Genomic DNA, 24,757 nt, shown 5'->3' on the forward strand with positions numbered 1-24,757 from the left:
GGCCATGGCAAGTTGTCCTGCAGTGAGTTGGCCATGGCGAGTTGGCCCACTCCTCTGGGCATAGGGAGGGAGGAGGACTTGGAAGAGAAGTCTGCAAGGGTGCTTTTATTGACAGAAGTCACAGAAGCCACCAATGGGAACAGAGGACAGAGCTGAAAGAACAGGAGAAGGAGGAAGAGATGGGCGGAGAGCATGGCCAGACCAACTAGATGATGAAGCAAGCCATCAAGTTTATGTGAGGGGCTTTCAAAAACTTCAAGGCACGTGAAACCCAAGCCCGAGCCTCTCAGCCTGATGATCAGCCACATCCAGCATCTGGTTTACAAGGTGGGGCAAGGCACAGGCATAAAAATCAAGCTAGGGTGGGGATAGGGGGTGGAGCTGGCCCAAACCTGCTTACCTTAGGACTGCTGCAGCTAGGCCTCCCACACCCTGACACCTGTCACGCTACTGCCCAACTTCTTCTCAGCCACTTGCGACTGTTCGCGGCCGGATGCTACATGGCGTATTGCACCTGTGCTGCCACTTGCAGAACACCACAACCTCATTGCACCGGTGCTGCTGTTTGCACATGCAATCGCACAACAGCCACACAGCCTCCTGCCGTGAGTAGAGGCACTGGCATGTTGAGGTACGTGTCTGACCGCAAGGAGCCACAGAATTCAGACAGCGGTGTGACAGGTGTCAGGGCATGGGAGGCATGGCTGCAGTGGTCCTAAAGTAAGCAGCTAAGACATCCCCCCCAAAATAAGACCTGGTGCTTATTTGGGGCAGAAAAAAATAAGACTGGGTCTTATTTTGGGGAAAACACAGTATATTGCCAACTGTTTCTTGGTTCTTTCAGCAACTTTTGTCTTGCCGCAAGATCTCTCTTTCCCTCAACAAATGAAATTTGTGGGTGGGGTCTAACAATGTACCAATGAACAGAGATGCAAGGATTGCTTCAATTGCACATTTTCTTCCTCCCAGCCCCACAACAATTATGCTTAATGAGGAGAAACAAAACTTTAAATAGCTACAGAGGGTTTCTTTGTAAACTTCATTGAGGGGACTGAAAAACATGGGTTGGAGAGAGAAAACTATAGAAGTGCAGCCAATGGAATTTAAAAACAAAAAAGATCCATTTCTTTTTCCATTGTTTGTATCAATTCTTTATCCTTTAATATAGATTGATTCAACATCCATCTCAATTTTTTCTTTTCTCTTCCATTTAACATTTATTGGATTATGGTCCACCCATGTATTTGATTCTATTTCTTGTACATTTGCTCTTAATTCCGGCAACACCCATATCATATCTATTCTTGACCATGATTGCCGTCTATTTGCATAAAATGTATATTAATTTTTCTTTGGGTTTGTTTGTCTCCATATATCTTGAATACCTACTTCTTCTGCCATTTTAAAGAAAGCCCTTAGGAAGGTTTTTCTTGCCTTTTTGCCTTCTTTATTACTTCTATAAGTTTTGCATCTACAATTGCATTAGTATCTCATATCACACAAATATTCTCATAATCCATTTCAATAATTTTCTTATGAAGTTTTTCATAAAATTCTTGTTTATTATTTGGTACATATATTGCTATCAATATCTGTTTTTGATTTATTGTTACCTCCACCATCAGAATTCTCCCTTCTTTATCTATATAAATTTGTCTGACATTTATTGTTTCCTTAATATATAGAGCCACCCCTTTTCTTTTGTTGTGCTAATGAAAAATATAATTTCCCAATTTATTCCAGTAATTTACTATGTTGTTTTTTAATGTGGACTTCTTGTAGACAGCTTAAATCTAATTTTAATTTTTGTAGTTTTGTAAGTTTTTTCCTTTTCATGGGAGAGTTCAGTCCATTTATGTTAATTGACAATAACTTTAGTTCTTCTTCCATCATTTCACTTATAAATGGATCTTGTCCTAGTTGATCTTATTTCTCTGTTCCTTTGCTCTTGCTCCTTCTCATTCTGCTTGTTCTATTTTTTCAGCTTCACTTTCTTCTCGTGTATTTTTCCCTCCTGTTAATTTCTCTTGTCTTTTACCTTCTACTTCCTCTCTTCTGTCTTGTTTCTTCTTTGTACTGAAGTGGTGGTCATAAAATTCATATGCTTTGTCTAGGGAATCCAATCTATATCTTTTATCATTCCAAGTGACTAATATTCCCTCAGGTGTCAACCATCTGAAGTTTAGATGGTTGACACCTGAGAACTGAAAACTATAGAAGTGAGGCTAATTGAATTTTAGATCATATCAAAAGGCTAAAAAAAGGCTGCAAAGACTGAGGCAATGTTTTTGCTACATCAAAATATTTCAAATATAAAAAGCAGAAAGTAAATGAATAGTGAATCCCAAGAAATGACAATCAAGAAAACATTAGCTATCTTTTTTTCCTTTTCAAAACCATAAATATTTAGAAAATATCTTATTCATTGCAAGTTACATTTCCCATAGTAAATACTAAAACCTTAATGTAACAGACATACATAGTAAGTTTGCTTTTGCTACTACATGGCAAAAATACTAGAACTACATGGCAAAAATACTAGAACAGATAATACTACACAATATTGCCTTGAAAAGCAATATCATGAAGTGGAAGGGGAACAGAATAGAAAAGGGACTGACAGCTACTCCGGGCTCCGTTTACTATTCCTGCTGCTTTCATAGGAGCTGTGATCCATAATCAAACAAGGTCACACTGTCATGTTATCTATCACAATATAATTCAATAAGTAAACTGGATACAATTATAGGTCATTGCAAGTGTTGACACACCAGAAGCTGGATGTGAATGTGTTATGGAAGAAATGGTTGATGCTGTAACAAGCCAGCCTCCATTTTTATCAATCAATAAATAATCTGTTTCAGAAATAGTTCTTTACCTAAACAGAGAAACAGAATGACCTTGAATGGGCAAAAAGCAGTGGAAGAGGATCAACTTCCAACTTCCTGCCAGCTATGCCACTGTTGTTTCTGGGAAGCTGGCAGAGATAATTGGAAACATTCCCTCCTCTTCCCTTCCTATAATTCAACAGTTTCCTGTTGAATTCCATTCCCAATTCTACACTGTCTTGAGGATCCATTAAGTAAATTTGAATAAATTTGGCTTGCTGCTTGGGGTCTGACATTAAATGTACGATGGAATGGTGGATTTGCCTTTGAATAACCACTGAAAGATTTCATCCATTCCTCATTGTAAGGACTTCTTTGGCACCAAAGTATGCCATTTGAAAAAAGCAATTATATTGTCAGGTGTTCTTCCTGAATTCAATGGCAATAGGATTACTATATAAATTGAAGAGTAAATTAGGTACAGATTGCAAATTGCTTATACTGATCTTTCCCTTCGTACAGCAGAAATTGACAGTTTCTCCAGAGAATAGGAATGCATGATATCAAGGGCAGCCTTTGGCCATGGTGCCAACACCAGCAGAAATATTACATCATGCAAATGGTAAATTTTTCCTTGCTCTTTTTCTGTTGAAGGTTGATACTGTTTGTGTTGAGGAACTCACACAGTAATTAGTGTTTGCCACATATTCTCAAGTTCATCTTCCCTTTCCTCCTCCATATTTTCTTGTCTCCTCATTCTGTACCTTTCCTTGTGATCCTGGAGATGTTCAGCCTTTCATTCTCTGTTTCTTTCATCTTTCGTTCCCCCCGCCCCATTCCCACAATGTTCAGTGTTATCTCCTGACCATGATGTCTCACCTCTTTCCGTGCTGCATATTTATGATACATAGATGAAAGAGAAGTTATATCTGAATAAGAGATCAGTAAATTCATAAATATTTAAATGTCATTATAGATTTTTCAGATGAATTATCCTCACAAGAAAACACAAAAACATAAAAATAATGAAACTTAAAATCACCTAGCACCCTTTAAAAGAACAGCCATATAATAGGATATGCATGAAAATTCCAGTAACTTGGGAGTAAACTGAAAATTATTCAGTTATGCATTCACTTCCAACCCTTCATGATCTGATATTATAGACATAATTTCATCAGGATTATTGTCAGTAACTCGTCTTGGAGTTCTGTAGCCTTATGTTTGTGTCATTAGTGATAATGTCCAGTCAATTTATCCTTTGTTGGCTATGTTTCTGACTGCTTCAAATTATTCCAAACATGAGGGTGTTATTAATGATTCCTGCCTTCACATTATGCATCCAAAAGATTTAAGTTTTAACTTCATTATTAAAGCTCATGTGAGCAGTATGATTTCATTTCACTAAATGTTCCTCCAGTATCAACAGTTCCAGATATCCTGCATAATTGCCTCCAGCACCACAATGCAAAACTGTCAGTGGTCTATAATCAGTGAAAAAAAACCCTGAAGGTTAAAATAAATTGGCTATTTCATAAAAATAACAGTCAGATACATATCTCCAAATCAATTGGGCACTTTTTACAGGAAAGAAAGATGGAGTTTTTGAAATGAACTTAATAATTTCCATACTTGAAATTACTGAAAATCTGTGATATCTTAAACATTCAATGCATCAAATACTTTTAATGAACTTTACATCTGTAGTTGCCACAGAGTGATTACAGGTAGTCTTTGACTTACGACCACAATTGAGCCCAAAATTTATGTTGCTAAGTGAGACATTCGTTAAGTGAGTTTTGCCCCAATTGTGACTTTTCTAGCCACAGTTGTTAAATGAATAATTGTAGTTGTTAAGTTAGTAACCTAATTGTTAAGTGAATCTGGCTTCCTCATTGCGAGCTTGTCAGAAGCTAGCAAAAGCTGATCACATGACTCTGGGACACTGCAATTGTCATAAATATAAGCCAGTTGCATCTGAATTTTGATCACATGACCAGGTGGATGTTGCAATGGATGTAAGTGTGAAAAAACGGACATAAATCACTTTTTTCCATGCCATTGTAACTTTGAATTGTCACTAAATGAACTGTTCTAAGTTAAGGATGACCTATAATGGAAGTTACAAAAATAAGACAGCAATATAGTTTAAAACCAAATACATTTTAACAACTATTAAATGGACATGTATCTTCCAGCTGAGCATGGTAGAATTCTGAAGAAAAAGAACAGCTAGCTTGGTGAACACAAACAAGACCAAAGCTGGGTATGTGTTTTGTTTTAGGTGCCAACTAAAACAAAACTTTCTCTGGATGAACATTTTCTCACTCTAGATAGCTTGTTATGATATCCTTTGTGAAAATATTACATATCAAATCTAGATCCATAGTTAAACTCTGACATCTCTGATCTTTCTTTCAGTTCAGTTTTATCAGTCCACTTTAGGATTATGTTTATAATGAAAAGTAGGTTATCTGTTTTATAATAAAAACAAATTGACAGTTGAGCTTGAGCAAAAGATTTTTTCTGAACAAAAGTGCATTCATCGTATATTATACTAAGATGCATATCTAGGTAAACTAAATATGAAGCCTAAATTAGTTTTGCAAAGTCCTTTTTAATTGAATGTTATAAAACTTGAAACTAAAGGCTCATGGCTATACAAGGTCTTTGGCAGCTTATTTTCTGTCCAACTAAATAAAATCCAAACAGGTCCAAGTTTTTATTAGCCATTTCAGATACTTTGAACTTTAGGCCACTGGATTGAATAAAGGAGATTTAACATGCTTTTCTTCCTGAATCCAGGAATCCCTGATCCATGAAATCCATGAATTCCTGAATTTTTTCCTTTCTTAAATCTGCTATTTATCCCAGAAGAATAAATACATAGAACGGAGACAAGAAAAGAAACCACAATATTTTGTTAATAATGGAGAAGAAATCAATTGAAAACAGGAAACAGATTCTAAGGTTGTTATTTATCTGTTGGATTTACACAGATCTCTAAACTGTTTTCTCAAAGACAATTCCCTCCCCCAAAAAGCCACCATAAACCTAAGTCTTATTTACAATGATATGCGAACATTTAGCTTTATTAATAATTTTACAGGTAATTCATAGTTCCAGGAAAGATGAGACATTTGTCACAGAAAGGATTATTCATATAATAGCTTATATTTGTTCAATGACTTACAACCACAATTGAGCCCAACATTTCTATTAAGCGAGACAATTGTTAAGTGAATTTGCCCCATTTTACAATGTTTCTTGTCACAGTTGAGTGAATCACTGAATTGTTAAGTTTGTAACATGATAGTTAAGTGAATCTGGCTTCCACATTGATTCTGCTTGTCAGAAGGTCACAAAAAGTGATCACAAGACCCCAGGACACTGCAACCATCATACTGTAAATGAGTCAGTTGCCAAGGGTCTGAATTTTTATCATGTGATCATGCCACAAAGGTTGTATGAAAAATGATCACTTTCATTGACAGTGTCTGATTGATTAGCAATATTAATTGAACCGCTGTTAGATGCCACTACTTTGTAGATGCCAAAAATGTACTGCTTATTACGTAGCATAGTTCATAGTTCAACATTGTACTTATTCTGTATTCTCAACTCAAAATTTACTGAAGCAGGTAAAGCACTTGGTTCTTCCAAATGGTAGCATTAATGAATCTTCTTGTGCTGTTTAAATAGATTTAATACGGTTCCCCGTGCCCTTTTGCCTCTTTTCTGAAGAGGTGTGCATAAACCTGAGTTAGAGTAAAAAAACCAAAGCTTCAAAAATTTTCTCAGAACATTGCAAGGTTTAAAGAAGTTTGCATTCCAAAACAGACCAGTTTAAAAACTATTAATGATTCCATGTTCTTTGAGGAAAGAAAAGCTATATTAAGCAATAAATACATTATTTTTAAATTAGGTTCAACAGTACAATTATAAATCAGGGAACTGTGTGACTAAGCAACAAATGAGACAGATAATTCTCAGATAAACACCCAATAACTTTCTCTGTGTAAAGGTCTTACTGAGGTTATAATTTCAGTGGAAATTAGAATCAGTAAATAAATGCAAAGTGTTATTAAACAGAGACATTTATCCTCTTAGTATTAAATGCTGACAACCTTTCTCTTTCTCAGTTAATATAAATAACATTTCATTCAGACTATTACTAATATGGCTAGCATAACATGAGATACATCCCACTATACCTCCAACCTTAAAAACATTTGAAGTTAACTATTTTTAGATGACATCAAGCCATCTAAGTCTAAATCTATTTCCTTTAGCTGATAAACATTTGTATATATTTTCAAAGTCAAAATATTTAATTCTTCAGATGTTGACTACATTATATTATATGTCTATTTTTAATATTAACATATTTTAATGTAAAGCAAGTATTTTCTTTTTGTGAAACACAGCAGAAATAACAAGAGATCAGTATCAGAAAAGAAACTGATCCTCCACCTTCTTTTATTAATTTAAAATTTAAATTTAAAAATGTATTTCTATTCTTCTTTCTCATGGGCATTATTTTTATTCATCAAATTATACCTTTCATTTTAATAGGGCAATTATGACACATATGTATATGATGTGTAATATATTTAATCAACAAAAGCTCAGCATCTATCTAATATATCTGTTACTCTTCTGGAGTTTTTTAATCGTATGCTCCCTACATTGCTGGTTAATTATTTGCTTAAATGTACACAGTCTCTACTCAGTGTTGGAGGCACAAATGAAAACTTTTATTTCTTTATTTCTTCTTCTTAGAACTTTTATTTCAGTGCCTCCAAATAGGTCAGCAAATCTCTATTTGGGTCATTTCTTCATATTCCTGCTTTCATGTCCGAAGTTTTGAAAAGCAGTTCCGAGAGAGAATAGTGGAGTTTGTGTATTTTAGAAACAGGTTCTATGTTTATGTGACTGCTGCATTTGTATCCTCAGTTATCTTTTCTTTCACAAAATCCCCTCTATTCTTAAGGCTGCAAATGGCCTTTTGGCCACACTGTTGGGTTAATCGATCAGTGGCTAATGTCAGTGATGCTTTGTTAGTCCCAAGAAGAAAGAGAGGAGAAAGGAAAGCTGGGTTAAGATTCATGGTGCATCCCAGTAAATCTTCACTTTTATATGTAAATGTTGGGAAATGGGATGTCATACAAGTATCCCTAAATTACTGTATACATTTCATTTATTTGTGTTTAAATGATTAAACCGAAATTTGAAATATAACATTATCAAATACTTTAAAATTGCCAGTAATTTTTTTTTTTAGTTTCTTATGGGTGCTTTACACACAAAAAAATTAATATTAGTTCGAAAGTTTAACATTTCTAGATATCATTAGTATTCAATTAATATAATATAATGGACTGATTCACATATTAGATGGGGTTTTTTTTCCTTCAGATGAGTTTTTCATTCAAATGAACCTACAGATGAGTTTTTCATTCATAGAATTAATGTGATATACAAACTTGTAGCTCAAAAATTTCAGTAATATCTACTTTTATAAGTGATATGCATTTCAGAGCATCACAAAAGTTCAGATAACTGAGGCTATGCCTTTCTTGTCAATGTAGATTAACGTATTAATTTTCTAATAGAAGTAAAAAGCAAGACAAGGAATTAAATTATATATAATTGATATACAAGTTCAAGGCAACACAAATATTGAAATTGTTGTATTAATAGCCTTGGTAGTACAGTGGTCTAAGGCACCCTGTTATTAAGCTGGTTATTAAGACCAGCTGCCTGCAATTACTGCAGGTTCGAATCTCGCCAAGGCTCAAGGTTGACTCAGCCTTCCATCCTTTCTAAGGTAGGTAAATTGAGGACCCAGTTGTGGGGGCAATAAGCTGACTTTGTATAAATATACAAAAGGATGAAGGCTATTGCAGAGCACATTGTAAGCCGCCCTGAGTCTCTGGAGAAGGGTGGCATATAAATTAAATTTAAAAAAAAAAAATCTATGAAGACAAATACAAGATTTGGGAAAATTTACGTTGGACCCAATTATGCAGCATTAGAATGCTTTATTAGAAATTGGCAAATAGGAAAACACACCAGTAGTCTCAGTGGAGTGGACAGAATTGAGACAATGTTACATTTGTCAAACAATAATATAAATAAGGAATATAATTATGAAGATCTCTTACGTTGGTGACAAGAAAACTAAATCAGTGGTCATACAAGAATGGAATGGAAGGAAAATCAAAAGATTTAAAAGAAAAGGAATAATTGATTTAAATTAATTTTTTCATGTGGATTTTTCTTTATAGTTCTTATTCTAGCAGCTTTGGCAATAAAATTCCAGTTTATGTCTACTGTTTTGCATACAGAAATTGAAACAAACAAACATACTGAACTAATAAATTATAGTTCTGGCATATTTGTGATGTACAAGTTAAGTTCTTTGTGTTTCTTAATCATTGTTCCTCTAAGTTACCCTCCAGATGTTTTTGCTCCTAATTCCTAACAGCCCCTAGCCAGCATGTTAAATGAAGATGTCATATGGAAATTACAAAATTTATCATCTAATTCATATATTATTATCTTGCATAAGCAGATGTTGGGTTGTGGTCTAAACTTGAGAAATAAGTACTATTTCTTCTATGTAAACTGATCAATCAAGCTTTTCCCCATCTGTACTTTCCTACCAAACCTTGGGGGCAAGCGGGGGATGTCTCCCTATTTTGTTTTCATTCATCTTTGAAAATTCTCCCATGCTTTCTTGTTCCATTTCAGAAAAAAGCCTTCATTCTGAGGATAACAAAATTGCCAAACCAATTTTCAGAAAGAACAACTTTGGGTTATCAAAGCATTTGTAAATCATCTTAAGGAAAGCCATGCTAATCAACTCAAAGGCCTGTATCTTTTTGTTCCACAGTAACTACAAAGTTAGAGAGCTCTAAACTGAGTAGCGGGCTGAGTGGAGCAGACCAGACAGCAGAGTTGACTGACCAGAGTGTGGAGAAAATGGAATCAATCAGAGAGCTGAACAGCGAGCCAAGTGGAAGTGACCAGAACAGAGACGAGGTGGAACAGAGCTGGCAGAGAATGTGACAAGTGGCCAGAGCAACAAACAACAGAAGTGAAGACAACAAATTAAGCCTGAGGTCACAACAGGCAGGGAGGGAAGACCCCAGTAGAGAATAAAAATAAATACAAAATACAAAATAGAAAATAGAAAATAAAAAATAAATAAATAGGCAAATAATAAGGATATAAGTGGAACATTAGAAATCAGGGAAGAATAGGAATAACAAAAGTAATCAAATAAATAAGGCAAATTTTAAACTTAAATAAATAATAAGGTAGGGAGGAATATGAGCAAAAACTTTTTAAAAATAGGGAAGAAAAGGATAAATAGGACTAATTAAACATAATAGTAAGGAAAGTTAAATAAATAGAAAGATAGAAAAAGGAGCTCAAAAAGGCAGAAAAAAAAAGGATGAAAAACAAGGATAATTACTTAGAACAGAGAAGATAGCTGAAACACAGCTAAGAGCAAAGCCCTTTACCTCCATCACAAAAAGAGAGATTTTCAAATTTTAAATTTTTAAATTTTGAAGCTTTTAAATTTTGAAAACCTTAAATGAACTACTACATTTTTAAATTTTTAATTTAATTTTTTTCTTTTGAAAAACTGTGGGAAAATCTTCCACATACTTAAATGAACTACTAAAATGGAACATTTTTAAACTACTTTTTTCTTCAAATATATATTGAGACAAAATCTCCTACTTTTACATAACTTTTTTAATCCTTAAAAGAACCAGCAAAAAGAAAAAAGAAAGAAACTCATGGAAAAAGTGATTGACACTATTGTGGTATGCAATATATGTTCCATGTATGTGCTTATGACAACGAACAATCAAATTAATCATGTATAAATGTAAACTATATGAACTACTAGAAGAAAAAGTAAAGAATCTAGAGGCAATTCTAGCCAAACCCCAACCTACACAAGAAGGCTATATACCAATCGAACCAAATAATGAATAAACAATTCCCAAAGGACTTGACCTGTGGATGAACCCTAGGAGGAAGACAAATGGAGGCATGTCATACATAGAAGGAAACATGACAATTAAAGAAAGAAGCAGCATACATCTAACAAACCCCTACTGCCTAATCTAACTCATCCTGATGCAGCCCACTTATAACTGAGTAAGGACTTTCCTCCTAGATGAAAAGACAGATTCACAACCTCCCCCTTAAAGAAAGCATGCTCACACCTAGAAAAGAGATATCATCAAATATCCCTAAAAAGTCACATCATCAAATACACCTGTGATAAACAGAAAAACACCACAGATTCCCCTCTCCCAAAAAAGGAAGGGGAGTGTTGGTGATAGGAGATTCTAATCTCAGAGGAACAGAAACAGCTGTCTGAAGACAACATATTCAATCTAGGGATGTATGTTGTCTCCTTGAGCAAAAATCAAAGATGTGGCTGAGAACCTCACCAAAATAATTAGGCCCATAGATTACTATCCTTTTCTCCTCTTTCACATAGGATGAATGAAACAACAGATCTGCAAGCATGTAGAAACAAAATAAAGTTATAAATAGAAGCCAGCACAGATTTGTTAAAAAAAAGATTTTGCCGAACCAATCTTATTTCATTCTTTGACAAAGTGACTAAATTAGATGACCAGCAAAATGCTGTGAACATAGTATACTTAGATTTCAGCAAGGCTTTCAACAAAGCAGACCACAACCTACTTCTTGATAAGATAGAAAAATGTGGGATAGACAGCATCATCACCAGATGGATTTGTAACTGGCTGACAAACCATACTGAGTAGAGTAGAGTAGAGTAGAGTAGAGTAGAGTAGAGTAGAGTAGAGTAGAGTAGAGTAAAGCAGAGCAGAACAGAACAGAACAGAACAGAACAGAACAGAACAGAACAGGAATTCTTTATTGGCCAAGTATGATAGTCCTTAATGGTACTACATCTACATAGAAGGAAGGAAGCAGTGGGGTACCACAAGGTTCTGCATTAGGCCCAGTACTCTTCAATATCTTCATAAATGACTTTGATGAGGGAATAGAAGGAACAATCATTTAAACATGAGCCAGCAGTGTGCAGCAGCAGCCAAAAAAGCTAATACAATCTTTGGTTGTTATAAACAGAGGCATAGAATCAAAATCACATGAAGTATTAGTACCACTATATAAAATCTTAGTAAGACTAAGACTTGGAATACTACATTCAGTTTTTGTCACCACTTTACAAAAAAGATGTTGAGACTTTGGAAAAAGTGCAAAGAGCACAAAGAGCTGATTAATAGTCTGGAGTCTAAAATGTGAAGAATGGTTGAAGAATTTGGGTTTGGCTAGGCTAGAGAAAAAAAGGGCTAGGGGTGACAGCAGGATTCCAGTATTTGAGGGACTGCCACAAAAAGGAGGGGGGTCAACTTATTTTCCAAAGCACCATAAGGAAGGACAAGAAACACTGGATGGAAACAAATCAAGGAGAGATGCAACCTGGAATTAAGGAGAAACTTCCTAACAGAACAATTAACAGCTTGCTGTCAGAAGTTGTAAGCGCTTCATCATTGGAGGTTTTTAAGAAGTGACTGGACAGTCACTTGTCTAAAATGGTGCAGGGTCTCCTGCTTGAGAAGGAGGCTGAACTAGAAGATCTCCAAGGTCCCTTCCAGCTCTATTCTATTCTTCTTAACTAGCCAGCTGCCTATGGGAAACCCATATGTAAAGTATTAATCTTTCTCTTGTACTTCCAAGAAGATAATACTAAGAGGTATAAATAATTTAGTATATGATGAGAGATTTCATTTGGAACAAAAGTTCCATTTAATTTTCTATTTGCTTACTGCCACTCAGTTCATCTACAACAGAATTAATGCTTTTATATAACCTTATATAAAATGGACGTTGTCTTACCTGAACGTCCCTTTTCGGAACGCTGCGTATACACTCCAGGATAGGGTTAAACCCTCATTTCTGCCAGCAACTGAGAGAACTTTTTTTTTACTAAATTACTTCCTACTCTGTGCTCTTACCACGCCCCTTTTGCACTCCGTTCCCCAGTCTTGAACGAAGACACAGCATGTGAAATATAAATCAACTTTATTAATCCAACCAGAAACCAACTCACACAAAAAAAAATATAACCAACTGGGGGGGAAATGGAGTATATACGCAGCGTTCCGAAAAGGGACGTTCAGGTAAGACAACGTCCATTTTCCAGAACGCTGCTACTACACTCCAGGATAGGGACATACCCAAGCCTAAATCCCAGGGCCAGGCAACACACTGCTCCCTTCAGAGGGGCCAGAAACCACAGTCTGCAAAACTCTCCGCCCAAACGACGCCTCCGCAGAAGCGTGTCAATGCGATAGTGTCTAATAAACAGTGACAAGGAAGTCCACGTGGCTGCCCTGCAGATGTCCAACACCGATGCCCGGGTAGCCCAGGTGGCCGACGTAGCAGCACTCCGAGTCGAGTGAGACTGAATTCTCGCGGGCACCAGGTGTGCCTGCTTCTCATAAGCCAAAGAAATGCAGGCTTTAATCCAACGTCCAATGGTAGCCGACGACACCTTCTGACCCATAGAAGCTGGATGGAACGAAACAAAAAGCGCCTCCGTCTTGCGGAACGACTCTGTCCTGCGAATGTAACGCCTCAGAGCTCTGCGAACATCTAGCGTGTGCCAAAGAACCTCACGGTGATGTCTGGGCGACGGGCAAAAGCCTGGAAGAACCAGTCCCTGCGAACGGTGAAACCAGGAATTAATTTTGGGTATAAACGCAGGGTCAAGTCGAAGCACAACAGTGTTAGCGTGGAAAATACACAAATCCTTCCGAACGGACAAAGCCGAGAGCTCAGATATGCGCCGAGCCGAAGTAATCGCTATCAGAAAGGCAACTTTGAACGACAAAAACTTCAAAGAAATAGACCCCAGCGGCTCAAACGGCGAAACTGTAAGGGCCTGTAAAACAAGTGCCAAATCCCACGAGGGATAACGGTGAACCGTGGGTGGCCTCAGGTTCATAGCTCCATGTAGAAACCCTCTCACCCACAGGTGATGCACCAAAGACGTGTACGGCGGAAAGGAAAGCACCGTAGCCAGGGCCACCACCTGACACCGAAGGGTCGCCGGAGCCAGGCCTTTGCCCAACCCCGATTGGAGAAAGCCCAGAACGTCCTGTATAGTTGCGGAAGTCGGATCCACATGGGCCCCCACGCACCAGCGGTAAAAGGCCCTCCACGAGGCTTCATAAAGTCGTGTTGTGGAAGGTCTACGGGCCGCCTGGATTGTCCCAATTACTTCGTCCGGCAAACGGCCCTTCCTCAGGATAACACGTTCAAGTGCCACACGGCCAACTGGAACCACTGGGGCTTGGGGTGTCGAATGGCCCCTTGACACAGCACAATCCGATGAGGAGGAATCAGCCACGGATCCGATGACGAAAGCTCCACGAGATCCGCGAACCACGGTCTGCGCGGCCAGTACGGCGCCACCAGCAGCACCTCCGCTTTCTCCACAAGCAACTTCCGGATCACCCGCTGAATCAATGGCACTGGTGGGAAGGCGTACAGCAGGCCGGCCGGCCAACTGTATCGCAGAGTGTCTGTGTCCTCTGCTAGCGGCGACGGAAATCGAGAGATGAACCGTGGAAGTTGCGCGTTGGCCGGGCTGGCAAAGAGGTCCACCATCAGTCGCCCGAAGTGAAGTGAGGCTTCGTGGAATAGACTGGGAAGAAGTTGCCACTCGGCCTGATCGATCACTTCCCTGCTGAGCCAGTCCACCTGAGTGTTGGCTATCCCGGAGATGTGGTCTGCACAGATCGACACCAGATGACGCTCCGCCCAGCTGAACAGACGCTCCGACTTGAGCATCAGGCTCCGCGACCTCGTCCCCTCTTCGCGGTTTATGTGCGCTTTGGCAGACGTGTTGTCTGTGAGTATCAGAACGTGACGGCCCCAAATCAGGGACCCGAAGTGTAGTAGAGCGAGGCGGATCGCTCGAAACTCCAGCAAGTTGATACTGTGAGTGCGTTCCTCCTGAGTCCACTGTCCCTGGGCCACTTGGGCACCCAGGTGGGCTCCCCAGCCATGAAGGTTGGCGTCGGTGGTGATCACGATCCGATCCGGCTCCAGAAAGCTGCATCCCCTCCGAATGGCTGTAGACTTCCACCAACGAAGTGACAGTCAAACTCGCGGAGAGACTAGCACCCTCCTCACTGAATTGGAGTTGCCTTCCCACTGAAAGGGGAGCAGGAGCCATTGTAACGGGCGAGAGTGTCTGCGCACCCACAGCACAACGCGGAAGCACGACACCATCTTCCCTAACAATCGGGACAATGTCAACAGGGGTACCGACCTCTGGGTCAAGACCAGGTCCAGGAGAGAAAGGATGCTTCTCACTCTGTCTTCTGACAGGAAAACCTGCCCCTTCCCAGAGTCTATTACTGTCCCGAGATGTAAAATCGAAGTTGAAGGAATGAGGTGGCTCTTGTCCATATTGATAGTGAAGCCGTGCTCCCTGAAGGCCGAGAGCACCCGCTCCATGTCTCGCATTGCTCGCTGTCTGGATGAAGAAAGGACCAGAACATCGTCCAGGTAACAGAGCGCTCTGACCAGAATGGCACTGAGCGTTGCCGCCACCACCACCACCACCAAATTGGTGAAAGTCCGGGGAGCCGACGAGAGTCCGAACGGCATCGCACAATATTGGTAATGACTGCCCGCATACTCGAAGCGCAGAAATTGATGATGCGATGGAAGCACCGGAACATGCAGATAGGCCTCTCGTAAGTCTACCGACTGCATTAGGTCCCCTGGACGAATCGATGCCAGGATTGAGCGAAGGGAGTGCATTTTGAACCGACGGTAATGTACCGTACGATTCAAATCTTTGAGGTTGAGAATCCCCCAGACACCCCCGGAAGATTTCGGCACCAAAAACAGGACCGAATAGAATCTGGTCCCTTGTTGATCTGCTGGAACCGGTTCTATCGCTCTGATCTCCAAGAGGTGTGAGATCTCCTCCGCCATCTGTTTGCATGGACAGTGACACAGGACATCTTAGGAAGTGTCGAGGAGGGCGATCCAAAAATTCTATAGAGAGACCGTCGGAAATCATGTGGCGGACCCACTCGTCTGACGTGGAGCGGTCCCATCGGTGACGAAAGGCCTGAAGTCGCCCGCCCACGGGACCGGGAGTCGGAGAGTCATTTGCCTCTGCGAATGGGCTTAGAGTTGGCCCCGCAGTAGGGATGCTTCGAAGCGGGATGAGGTCTGCCACGGTGTCTGAAGCGTTGCCTGTCTGCGAAACGATTGGACTATTGGAAAGGTTGTCTGTAAGTGGAGGGGCCTGCCTGCCCCGAATAAGCTCGAAAGGGCTGACGCTGTGAGTACGGGGTATAATGCCTGTCTTGTCTGTGAGAAGAAGAAGGCATAATCTTCCGTTTGTCTTTGTCCTCCACCAGGACCGGATCCAAAGCAGCGCCAAACAGGTTGGAGGCCTTGTACGGAGCCGCCGCTAGCTTCCATTTGGCCTTTACATCCGCCTTCCATGGGTGAAGCCAGAACAAGCGACGTGTCGTGATGGAAGCGGCCATCGCCCTGGATGCAAACTTGACGGAGTTCAGCGAGGCATCTGCTGAGTACTCCGTGGCCGCGATGATCTTATTGATATCATGATGCATACGCCGTTCTTCTGGCGGAAGCCGTTCTTGGAGTTGACGCAGCCATATCAGAGATGCTCGATTAAAGAACGACGTGGCCGTGGCCGTCCTGACCGTCCAAGCTACGGCCTGAAGTGACCTCCGGAAAGCCAGTTCTGTACGCCTGTCCTCAGATTTTAGTCCTTCAAGAGGATCAGATGACACCATCGATTGAGAAGTGAGACTGGCCACCGGAGCATCCACAATGGGCAAGTCCAACATTGCTTCCAACTCGGGTGCCGAACAGAACAATTTCTTATCGAGGTTACTAGGCGCGGTAGACGACCCAGGTTGGCTCCAAGGCGCTTGCAACACATCCGTGAACAGTTGAGGGCACGGAATGAAGTCCTTTTCCTGCTTGATGAACAAGGCATTGTGCGGGCCAGACTCAGGTTGGGATGCCGGGGGTTGAGCCCCCACCGACCCCAGATTCGTTGTCTGCCGGGCCTTGTGAAGCAGAGTCTTGAATAATGCAGGCCGGAACAACCCCGTGAACGCCGGGGAGTCAGGAGGAAGGCCCTCATCCTCCGAAAACTCGAGGTCCTCTGTCACTTCCTCATCCTGGTCTGAAGCCTCAGATGAATCAGATTCCAGTCGTGAGGGGGAGCGGGTCCTGCGAGAACCCGCAGCCCCCAATCCTCCTGAGGAAGTCCCCGCAGATGAAGTCAGTGCCGCTGTTTGGGCACTAGCTGCCATAATAGATGCCAAAGCAGTGGAAAGCATCGACTGGAAGTCATACTGAGGAGGCGGGGGATGGTCCACAGGGCGGAGCCCCGCCGCCGTAGGTGTGAAAGTGGCCGATGGTTGGCGTCGTGGAGGTGGGAAGGAATCCAGACCCACTACCGAGACATCCGGCATCGACTGGGACATGCCCTTCTGCAACGCCAACAGTAAGGGTTGGGCTGCCCTCCGCTCCGGATCTGAAGGAGCACACGATGCCTGCTGTGCGAGCCCCGTGTCCCGGCCTGACGAGGAAGCCGAAGCCTGCCTGGCCTTCTCGCATTGTTTATCCAAGGCCTTATGACGACGGAGCTCGTCTTTGTCAGTCGTAGAAGAGGGCTTAGTAGACCGGGACTTGTGGCCTCCAGCCGTGGACCGCTTGGCCGACTGCTTTTTACGAGACTTGCTCGATCTGACCGGGCTGGCCTCCCGCTCCATGTCAGACGAAAATGATGAATCCGCCATCATATAAGTCAGGCGCCCACCTATGTGGCAAGGATGGCTTTTTTTTTTTTAATATCAAGAAAATTGATATTGTCAATTAAAATTGACAAGATTCAAACTGGCGGCCGCGCAGTCACTGTGCCAAAATGGCGGCCGCTAATCTTGCCGCGTTGTCCTGGGGCCTTTAGTTACCCCCAGAGCCTCCACCAGGGGCCTGCCACATGGGAGGGGTCTCGAATCGAGTTCCCCGCAGCCGGAGGGTGGCAAGCGACCATCCGCCACGCCACACCCTTTGCCAACGGCCACACGCACCGGAGCTGCTCGTGGGGGGATCGGCATGCCGAGCAAGACGCCGCCCGCAGCAACCTGACGGGACGGTCGTCAGCTGGGCTTCGCTGCGGTAGCGCCCTCGCTAGCCGCCTCTTCAAGCCGCTGCGCCGCTCTGTCCACTCTCCAAGGGACAGCGGTGGTGAGCGAAGTCCTCAGCCCCAAACGACTCCAAAACACAAACTAGCCTGGTCCGCCCCGCAGGGACAGGGACAGGCAGCTGTGGGCGCGAGAAGCGCGCCGGTTGGGATGACCCGGTTTCCCAGGCACGAACCCGACTAACAGCAGGCAGGCAGGGAGGCAACAGAAAAAGAGAAAAAATAAAAGGGGCTAATCAACCTAAATCCACTGAAAAAATAAAGAAGGGGCTAATCAAAAATAAACAAAGGCCTAACGCTTACCTCGGAGCACAGAGAAAAACCCTCTCAGTCTGGCAGCAACTGAGAGAAAGACTGGGGAACGGAGTGCAAAAGGGGCGTGGTAAGAGCACAGAGTAGGAAGTAATTTAGTAAAAAAAAAGTTCTCTCAGTTGCTGGCAGAAATGAGGGTTTAACCCTATCCTGGAGTGTAGTAGCAGCGTTCTGGAAAAATAGATTTTTAAATGTCACAGAAATGTTAAATTGTTTTCTAAGGAATACTCTTTGAATATGTTAGTCTCCAAGTTAAAGCAAAAAGCTTAGATACTTTCTATATATGCAGAATTATAGTTCATCACAGTTCCCAGGCACAATATATAAAATAGCAAAAATAGTTATGCCTTAATTTCTTTTTTCTTATATGAGTCTGACACTTCACTGAATAGATTGATGTTTTATTAATATGCTTCCTTCTTTATATTTTACATGGTGCTCAGTTACCCCTTAAAATTATTGTTCATAAATACCTCCAAAATACCAAGCAAATAAACACCTTCCCTACACCAAGAAAATTTGGTCAACTATTTAGGCATGAAATTGAATAAAATAAATAAATAAAAATATTTGCTGCAAAAAAACAAGAAGGAAATAAGACATACATCAAAACATCAAAACAGGGTATCAAAACATAAAAATATTATTTGTAATGACAGAATTACACAAGTGAATAAATTGCTAAACTGTTATAATTTGCAAGTAATAGACTTTTGGGAAAAAGAAATAGTACCTCTTTTTTTGTTTTCTGTTGGGTTTTTGGTTTGGAGTTTTGTATTTTCTATTTTAACCTTGTCTTGAATAGAGTAAAATAAAATTATAGATAAAAAAGAGTCATTTAAGAGTCATCAAAATATCATATTTTCATATTCCACATCACTTTGTAAAAGTAATAATTTATGTTTCTTAATTTACAAAGTTACACTCTTGTCCTCCAAAATGATGAAGTTGTGCATTGTTTCTTAAACATGTTTGTCTAAAAATCCCATGAGACAATTTCATTTAAAATAGACCTATTCTATTAAATAAATTGTCACAAGACAATTAAGTAATCTTGAATTTAGAATGCATGCAAATGCATCAGTAGAACTTCTGCAGTAGAAACTCACAAATAATGAAAAGTGCTGCCCAGAAAAAAATTATACATTACTAGTAAAATTGTGATCTTTCAAGTTTCTTTTTACATGAAAATATCTATTTGTAAAAATAATTCATCTTTTAATCAGATATATGTGTCAAAATTGCTGGTGATTTGGCCTTTGTTTTTTACTGTTACTTTATAAAGTCAACTATTCAACACAAATCTGAGGATGTTGCTTTGTACCATTATGAAAGTTTGACTAAAATAAATGGTCCCTCCTCCAATTCCTCTGCACCTAATTCTAATGGTTTTGGAAGGGCTTATAAAGAAGGGATAAATGCACTCAGCAATGTATGCAAATGAAAAGAGCAGTCAGTGCCCAAGTCCGATAATTCTTCTTTGACCTCTAAAGCTGATGAATCATTGTTGCTTCTCTTCAGGGATCATAGAGAGATGCTTTTCCAGTGGAATCAAATGGTTATTAGTTCACTTCCACTCTAATCTTCAGAAGGTCAAAAAGTCAAAACACACACAGAAGGTACCAGTAAGACCAAATGAAATCTGCAAAGTAACTAAGATCTGAGGACATAAAATTACTAATAGAATAAATATTCAACATCAAAATAGACCTTGGAATGTTAGAGAAACATGTTGCTAACTTCCTTCCTTGACAGACACTGCTTGTAGAATAAATATTATTAGGAACATTTTAGTGACTTGTTTATGTTACAAAGCATTTCATGCTTGGACAGAAATGTTAGATATAAATCAAATAAACGCTTCCCTGCTGCCCTCCCCAAAAAGTGGTAAATGTGGGTTGATTTGTTCAATTTAGCCATGACTAATCATGTTTAAGTCTCTCTGATAGCTAAAATAAGCTATCAAAGCCAATGTCAGTTAAAGGTAGTTTTTATATCATTAATATAAATTGCTACTGCAAAATCTTATCAATGAACAACAAGTAATGGTTAGTTGTTAGCAACTACTGTAATATATGAAAAGTAAAGTACCTTTTTGTTGGGGTTGCTACAATTCCAAGAACAATCTTACAATACAGAAATACTATAGCGCTAGGCTGAGAAAAATTACAGAAATCCACACACACCCAAAAATATAATGATGAATAAATATGGCAAGCACATACCTTTGAACATTGTTTGTGATTCTGACACCAAACCAAGGAACTATTATTCTGTAGAATAAAAAGAAAGAATATAAAGATTAATGGCACAATTTTAGTATTGCCATTCTCATTATCTTTCAGCTAGAATTTGATTTTAATATTGGAACTGAAATATTTATACTTGCCAAGATACAACATGATCAAAATATAAATTGTGCAAGAGAATATTTAGTTCACTGCCAATTTGTGCTATTATATACAAAGATAATGAAAAAGATTTTGCTCCTGTAAAAGCTGCTGATGGCATGTATCTTCTGTACTTAGAGTAACAGCCTCTAATTTTAAAATCCTTCTACTTGTCTACATAGACTATTGTTTCAATGATGAAATTTAGACTGATTGGTAAAAAAGAAAAAGAAGATTCAACATTGTAATTAAAACCTTCTTATTTATGTATTCTCCTCTACTTACTTCAATTATAAGACTATTTTTAAGTTATCTATTTTAAATAAACAACTCTTTTCAGACGCTGGAGAAATCTATATGTTCTGGTCAGATTGGAGTCAGTATAGGTAAAATGTTTGTTTACCCATTTAAATTTTTTATGAACTGCATGCCCATCTACAAGATTTAAAAGAATATTTTAAATACAATCAAATATTATAATATAAAATTAAATTTTCAAACACATGAATAACAGAGATATAGCTATAAAAAGTTCAAACTACTTACAGTAGTGTTGTCCTATTATACATTCATGTTTTATTTGTGGGTATGTCTGTTTTGGAGGTAAACATACAGATGTATTCCTGATACATACATACATACATACATACATACAATTTCACCTCTAGTTTTTGCTAGTTTTATTATTTATTTTGATTTAATGTGTTTACATATTACCAAGCTTTAAAAAAGCCGTTCAAATGCTGAACCCATAAAACACAGTAAAATCATAAAAAACAATAAAAACAGAAACTACCATAAAGCAATAGGAAAAAGTATAGCCATTGATATGATAAAAACTTGTCAAATACATTCAGGTCTACTACTACCTAGATTTATTAGAAAATAGTCCCCTCCAATTAAAAAAAAACCCAAGCTTCAACTACACTTATATCTTTTCCAGACCATATGCTCAGAAGCACATTACATTGTCAGCTTAAAGATCAAACTTTTTTTAGAATAATGTTCTTATATTTGGCAGCAATATCCATGCATTTATCTTAGGTATATTAAAACACATGTATAAATAAATGTGAAACATAAAACTTGAGCAAATCTTATGAAAAGATGGGAGAAGAATAACACTTAAGAGGATGCCATAAATAACATACATTTAATAGCTTTAAGAGTTTTTATGCCAGCGAAGAATGTTATTATTTCTTTTTACAATATCTAGCCAGTAGAATTGTTAAAAGTAATATTCCATATACAACAATCGATCATTTTCTTCCCTTTTCATATAAGAAATGACAGAACAGAACCAAGATTGCAGTAGCAGAGTAGTATCAATTAGTTGCATTATTTTACAGCTCTATATTTTCACTAATAAGCACACTGACTGTTATGAGCAAACAACAAATCACTTAAAATCTTTGCTTGCTCAGATAAGCCATCTTTTATCTTCATTGATTACATACTTGTATGTTTATCACCTAATTCTAAACTAGTTTGATCAAGAAGAAAGCAGTGTTTCTTCAATTTAAAGTAGATCTAGCAATATTGAGGTGAGTAGGATCAATGCAATCCCTGGAACACGTGTTTGCGATGTGGTTCTCATTTTTAGTCAGCATATTGCAGGCTGGCCATTAACTATTTTTGCTTCATGTACTAATTATTAATCAAAGCATTAATTATTCATTCTCTTATCAAGTTATAAAACATATAACAGATATTACATTTACAACTGAAAATACAAAAGAGCTGGAAGCTGTAGTGATAAATGTCAAGGAGTACAGGAAAAAATGGAGCTATGATTAAATATAAAAAGTACCAAATTAATAAAACAGGTACAGCAATCAGCTTTAGAACTGACAAAGAAGATACTGGAATAGTAGATAGTTTCAGTGTTTTAATATTGTCTGTCAATAGTACAGGAAATAGCAACCAAAACAGCCCACTTATAAGTACTTAGTAGAAAAGCAATAAAGGCCTTGAAAAAATATTGAGATGCCGAGACCTATTCATACATACAAAATTCAGAATTCTGCAGGTAATGCTTGTCCTTGAATGCTTTAATGAAGTAAAAGATGGGCAAGCAGGATAAAAACAATATTGATGTTTTTGAACTTTGGCATTGAAGATTACTCCTGTGACTACTGTATTGTGGATGGTCAAGGAAATAAACAAATGAATTATAGAACAATCCAGAGTTCTCATTCAACGCACAAATGGCAAGGCTAAAATCCTTTTATTTTTGATGCATTATGCTCTCTTTAAAAATCCATAATGCTGGCAAATGTGGAAGGAAAGTGAAGAGAATATTCAGTATCAAGGAGACTGGATTCAATTGCAGCAGCAGTAGATACACTGCTACTTTCAAAGAGATTTCAAAGAGATTCTTGGTGAGACCAGAGATTCCCATCTCTGCACAATAAGATAAACTAGAATTCTTTAGCCTATAACAGGGAGAAACCACTTTTGCAAAATCCTGTAGTACCAACTATGAAAAAGTTATAATAGCTATTTCAATTATTTCAACTCACTGTCAACTCAACACTAGAAAAAAATAGAAATAAAATGCCAGAATGAAAATGACACTGTGATTTGCTTTGCTGGATATCACTGTTTGCAAATCTCACGTAAATGATTTACCTGGTGATCCATGAGGAGCCAACCAATGAAACTTATGCCCTTGGTTAAATGGAGAATATTAATTTTTGTGCCTGAATTTGCAGCTGATGCTACCATCTCTTTTTTTTAAAGGTTTACAAAAGCAAAACCCCCAAAACCATATACACCAAAAATTCATTGCAATAAACCAATAATAATGCTAAAACTGTATCTTTGTTCCTCAATGTCCACAGGCAGAAAGGAAAAAAAATAAGCTTCAGATGAACCCTCTTCCAACTTCAAAAAATTTATTATATCCTGGTTAGGTACATTAACTGATAATTGATTTAGAATTGTGTGTTTGAGAATCTCAATGATATGGCTATTTACATAACTACTGTACAACTAAGCTAAGAACAGACATAATTTATTGCATTATATATTGGTTAACATCAAACTTACACTGCTGGGAGGGAAATGAAATAGAAGAATGAGTTATTAACTGTAGTATTTAAATTTAGCAGTTAAAGATATTATTGCACTTAACCTTTTTTTACTGGTATCCCAAGTAATCCATCAGGGTGGAGGGGTTCTTCTAATTTTATTCTCACAACAATCTTGAAAGATAGATTGGACTGAAATATAGTGACCAACTTAGAGTCATGCTAACTGCTATGTTATGCTTTAGCCCCAGGTTGTAGAATAAGCCAAAATTATATTTTCATACACATTAAATATGATTTATATATTACATAACCTGAATTGTACATACTGTCAGCCCCACTAGGTAGACCAGAATATGAAGTAACTCCACAAGATATCTACAATTACTTCACTGAAATTGACAGAATCTTGCAAGTCACACTTCCTACATCTTATGAATTAATGAATTAAGCAAGTTATCTTGACATTCTAGACTTCAATCCTTTTTGTCTTGACAATAGACTCTATATCTCTTTCAAGATCTTCTTCCTTACTCTTTACATTAAACCAAAACTACCAAACCTTTCTTTGTGGGTAATCTACCACACAGTGGTGGGTCCCAATCAGTCAAATCTTTGGATACTGCAGAGTTGAAATCATTTTAATTTTAATAATCGCAGGGATGGAAAAGATTTGTGTGAAAATCAATTCCTCATAACTGAAATAAGCAATTCTAAGAGATAAACTAGGATAGTATTTGCACAAGATACCTTCATATAGTCATAACTTGTTGTTTTATCATTCTTAAATATTATGTAGTTTTTCTTCCAAAATAAAACTACATTTATTAATACTCTGTTCAACCCAAGGAAATTGACATACTTTGAATATATGGCAACACTTCTTATCCCTCCATG

At 38.7% G+C, this 24,757-nt stretch overlaps 1 protein-coding gene across 2 annotated transcripts in view; it reads right to left on the reverse strand.

Annotated features, from left to right (window-relative positions):
• The window catches only part of ANOS1 (anosmin 1), a 90,270-nt gene that overhangs the window by 58,326 nt on the left and 7,187 nt on the right, over window positions 1–24,757 (reverse strand). For both annotated transcript variants that reach the window (XM_070943249.1, XM_070943248.1), the window contains exon 2: window positions 20,664–20,711. In XM_070943249.1, coding sequence (XP_070799350.1) covers window positions 20,664–20,711 — 48 coding nt within the window. The remainder of the gene's footprint in view (window positions 1–20,663; window positions 20,712–24,757) is intronic.

This window comes from Pituophis catenifer, unplaced genomic scaffold, assembly GCF_029215685.1.
Source record: "Pituophis catenifer annectens isolate HBS135680 unplaced genomic scaffold, rPitCat1.0.hap2 SCAF_4, whole genome shotgun sequence".
In the NCBI taxonomy this organism is placed as follows: domain Eukaryota; kingdom Metazoa; phylum Chordata; class Lepidosauria; order Squamata; family Colubridae; genus Pituophis; species Pituophis catenifer.